General features: G+C 38.1%; 1 protein-coding gene across 1 annotated transcript; it reads right to left on the reverse strand.

The window, feature by feature from the left end:
- Positions 1-2,293: 2,293 nt before the first annotated feature.
- On the reverse strand, positions 2,294-3,200 carry LOC106339685. Its single transcript, XM_013778540.1, has 2 exons — positions 3,048-3,200; positions 2,294-2,899 (listed from the first exon to the last, which is right to left on the reverse strand). Exons 1-2 carry the CDS (start codon positions 3,117-3,119, stop codon positions 2,423-2,425), a joined length of 549 nt encoding a protein of 182 aa, XP_013633994.1. The 5' UTR covers positions 3,120-3,200; the 3' UTR covers positions 2,294-2,422.
- Positions 3,201-3,598: the final 398 nt, after the last annotated feature.

The raw sequence follows: 3,598 nt of genomic DNA on the forward strand, positions 1-3,598 counted from the left end.
GTCGTTACGTAGCGACCGAGCTCTCACCGAAGCTCGGTCGCTACGTAGCGACCGAGCACGTACACGGCTCGATCGCTACGTAGCGACTGAGCTCTCCCCGAAGCTCGTAGCGACTCGCTACATAGCGACCGAGCTTTAGCGACCGAGCTCTCACCAAAGCTCGGTCGCTACGTAGCGACCGAGCTCTCACCGAAGCTCGCTCGCTACGTAGCGACCGTGCTTCCTTAAAAATCGATACGACACGAATCCATGCATTCTCGTCTATTCTTTAAATGCAATCTCCCGAAGACCGTAGCCAACCCATTTCATGTTTCTCGTCATTTGAAGTCGTCAATCGAACTTTACGATAAAAACCGCGAAAAGTTCGTTTTTATCGAAAGAAGCCGTAATAAACGTTTCGAGTCAAACAACGGCCCAAAGAGACCTAAGACGTGACTCGAAACCCACTTACAATTTCTTAACCAAAAGCTCATTAACCGTAGGACGGTTTATGCTTGGTTCGCAAGGAAAGATAAATGTCAAGTTTCCGCGGATAAGTACGAAGTATTCGAAGATAATTAGAAAAATCGGGAAAAACAGAATATCTCCATTTTTAAGTTATGACGGCTTAAGGGCAGAAGAGGAAAAAGCGTAAACCGACATAGGAGCGAGTATATAAAGGAGTCCTAGGTGAGAGGCACATGAGGACTTTTCTCAGAGCAAACTTAGCATTTAGAGCAATTAGGCAACTTTCCGTTTTTGTTATTTCGAGCTGCGACTCAACTAGGTTTTGCAGTCTTAGGTTGTTAGAACTAGGAATCTCGCCGACAGCTCTCGTAGCCAAGGCTTCTACCTTGTTGTAACGCTCATACGCGGATTCGGAATAAAACTCCTTTTGCTCTCTTTTACAATTTCTTATTTCTTTTCGTTTTTAATTGCGTGTTCTGATTGCTTAGCGTGTGGTTTAACAGATATCCGGGACCTCTGGGAAATTATGGTTTTCCTAACTTTCCTTATTTAAACGGAAATCGACAGTGCGAATTTTGGTTCCCACACTCGGTTGCTACGTAGCGACCGAGCTTCGGTACGTGCTCGGTCGCTACGTAGCGACCGAGCTTTGGTGAGAGCTCGGTCGCTACGTAGCGACCAGCTTTTGCGCTGGTTGCTACGCGGCAACCTTGTTCGCGTCTTTCTCTTATTTTTCGTGAATGTGTTTTCTCTGCAAGATTCTTTGTAAAAATAAATCTTTTTCTAAGATTTATTTTTCGTAAAAACGTTCATGCCGATTTTTACGGACTTTCAGACATTGATTCCGTCGTGACCGATTTTGACCCCAACAATTATATCTTAAAAATAGCAAAAATATATAAATTAATTTTCTATAAGTTAATAATATTAAAATTTTATTTTTATATCAATTTTGTATTTTTAGAAATGAGGTTAATAATTAATGCATATTATAATAGTTTTGTATTATACAAGTAAAATTACAACTAACATATATATATGTCATTTTAAAATAATATTTCAGATTAGTATTATAGTTTAATATATATATATATATAATTATAATTAAACATTATTTTCTACAAAAAAAATTATATTAATATTATATATATTATAAATACAAATATATAATATTCAAAAATAAATAAATGATTTATGCTAGTATAATTTCATATATGAAACATTTATTATTTCACTAATCATTTATAATGACTACATTAATAAAATTATACACATACTGCTACTGTTTTATAATCGGGTATACAAATCAAGGCACATTATATTTTTACTCTCGTCCTATTTCTTTTCTTCAATAATCTAGAGCTAATTTTGTCATCTCTAGTTTTTCTCACCATTGTTATCGTTTAATTAATTTTCTTGTGGATTTTACTTCAATATGATATGTTTATAATCCAACCTCCAGTTTTGAACTTTAAACCTATAAAAAGTGAATAATCTTCTTAAAAAGACTTGATTTTACTGCATAATTCAAACCCACAATCGGCCGTCTTTGAAAAGGGCCTTGAACCAATATATTTGTTTCTTGTTAATGAGATCCGACAGACAGCCATGTGAAGACGTGGTCCTGCAGATCAAACTTAAAGATCCATCACTTTAATATGTAAATGATGATTTAGTTCATAATGAAAAGGTCTAGGGCCCCTTGTTTGTGTTTGGTAAAGATTTGACATCATCATAATATTCTAACTTTGCCCGTTTTAGTTTATCAATACTATAAGAGAAACTAAATTACATTACCAAGTGATTATCTCTTAATGGGCACCTCTTAATCCCTCAAAATATACTCTTAATTCAAGATAATCATACAGAACCGAAAAACTGAATTTTATTCGATCAATAATTTTTCTTTATTAGCATCACACGTTCACACATAGAACAAGTCTCCAAGACACACATCATCCATTGATTCATTGCTTCATACAATCCAAGAGAGAGACTTCCGGATCTCAGACCCGACCCGACCGACACTCTCCCTAAGCGACACAGGGCAGTTATTCCTTACAGCGGTGAGCTCATACGGTGACGTATCAGTCGCAAGCCATTGCTCAACTTCGAAGCTTTGCTGAGAGCACGTAGCGTGAACTCCAGCCGTCGTAACCTCCACGTAGTTAACATACCAACCGTGGTGGTCGCCGGAGCCGTCGGAGGTAAGATTCAACGAACAGACTGGGCTCGGAAGACACGGCGCTCTCCCACTGAAAATGTCGAGATTACCTCTCTCGAAGTAGTTGTAACCTGGTCCCATTAGCCCACCCCATGCCTCTATGTTTCGGATCCCTATGTAGTCTCCGTATTTGTCGTAGATCCTAGCGCTTATGATCGACTCAGTGCCGGCTTTCCAAATGGAACCGGTTCGGAGGTAGAATGTGTAGACACAATCTGGTTCATCGTCCTGAAAAATCAAGAAAACTATATAAATGTTTTGTTATTTTCAAGAAAATAATGTTTTCAACTAGACCAAAGACAAGAAGTTCCAAAGACAAATAGGAGGACAAAAAAATGTAAAACCTAGTGCTGATGATGAGATTTAGGGAGCTTACGGCTGATGAGATGGAGGAGACGGTGACGAGGATGAGGAGGACGGAGAGAAAAAGAACGTCACGGCGAGCCATCGTTGGAGATATTAAATGTATGAACTAGAGAGAGATCTGATCTGTCCGACTATTAATAAATTTGACTTGGTGTTTCAAGAAAAATGGTAGTTATCGTCTGCTTTTTGGAGCAGGGGTGTGTGTTGACGTGGCGTGTTTGGTCAGTGTGATGAGTGAAGAATATTAGACCTTCATTAACCCCGGGTTCTTAGAATGGAATTATTAGCGGAAGTTAAGAAACGGTTTCTTAACTTCCGGTAAGAACCCTATCCTAAGAACCCCAGATTAATCATGCTCTTAGAGCATCATTAACCCACAACCCCATTGGGTCTCTTACTGAATATTTTACTAATTAAATGTAATTAAGAACCTTGTTTAAGAAACACATTGATTCATACTCTCCAGTGGTAGTTTCTTATTTAGGGGTTCTTAAAAAAATGTTGTTTTTTGTTGCTCAAAAAAAACAAAACCAAATCGTGAGAAAATCCATGCTTGTCTGA

This window comes from Brassica oleracea, chromosome C4 (assembly GCF_000695525.1).
Source record: "Brassica oleracea var. oleracea cultivar TO1000 chromosome C4, BOL, whole genome shotgun sequence".
Taxonomy (NCBI): Eukaryota; Viridiplantae; Streptophyta; class Magnoliopsida; order Brassicales; family Brassicaceae; genus Brassica; species Brassica oleracea.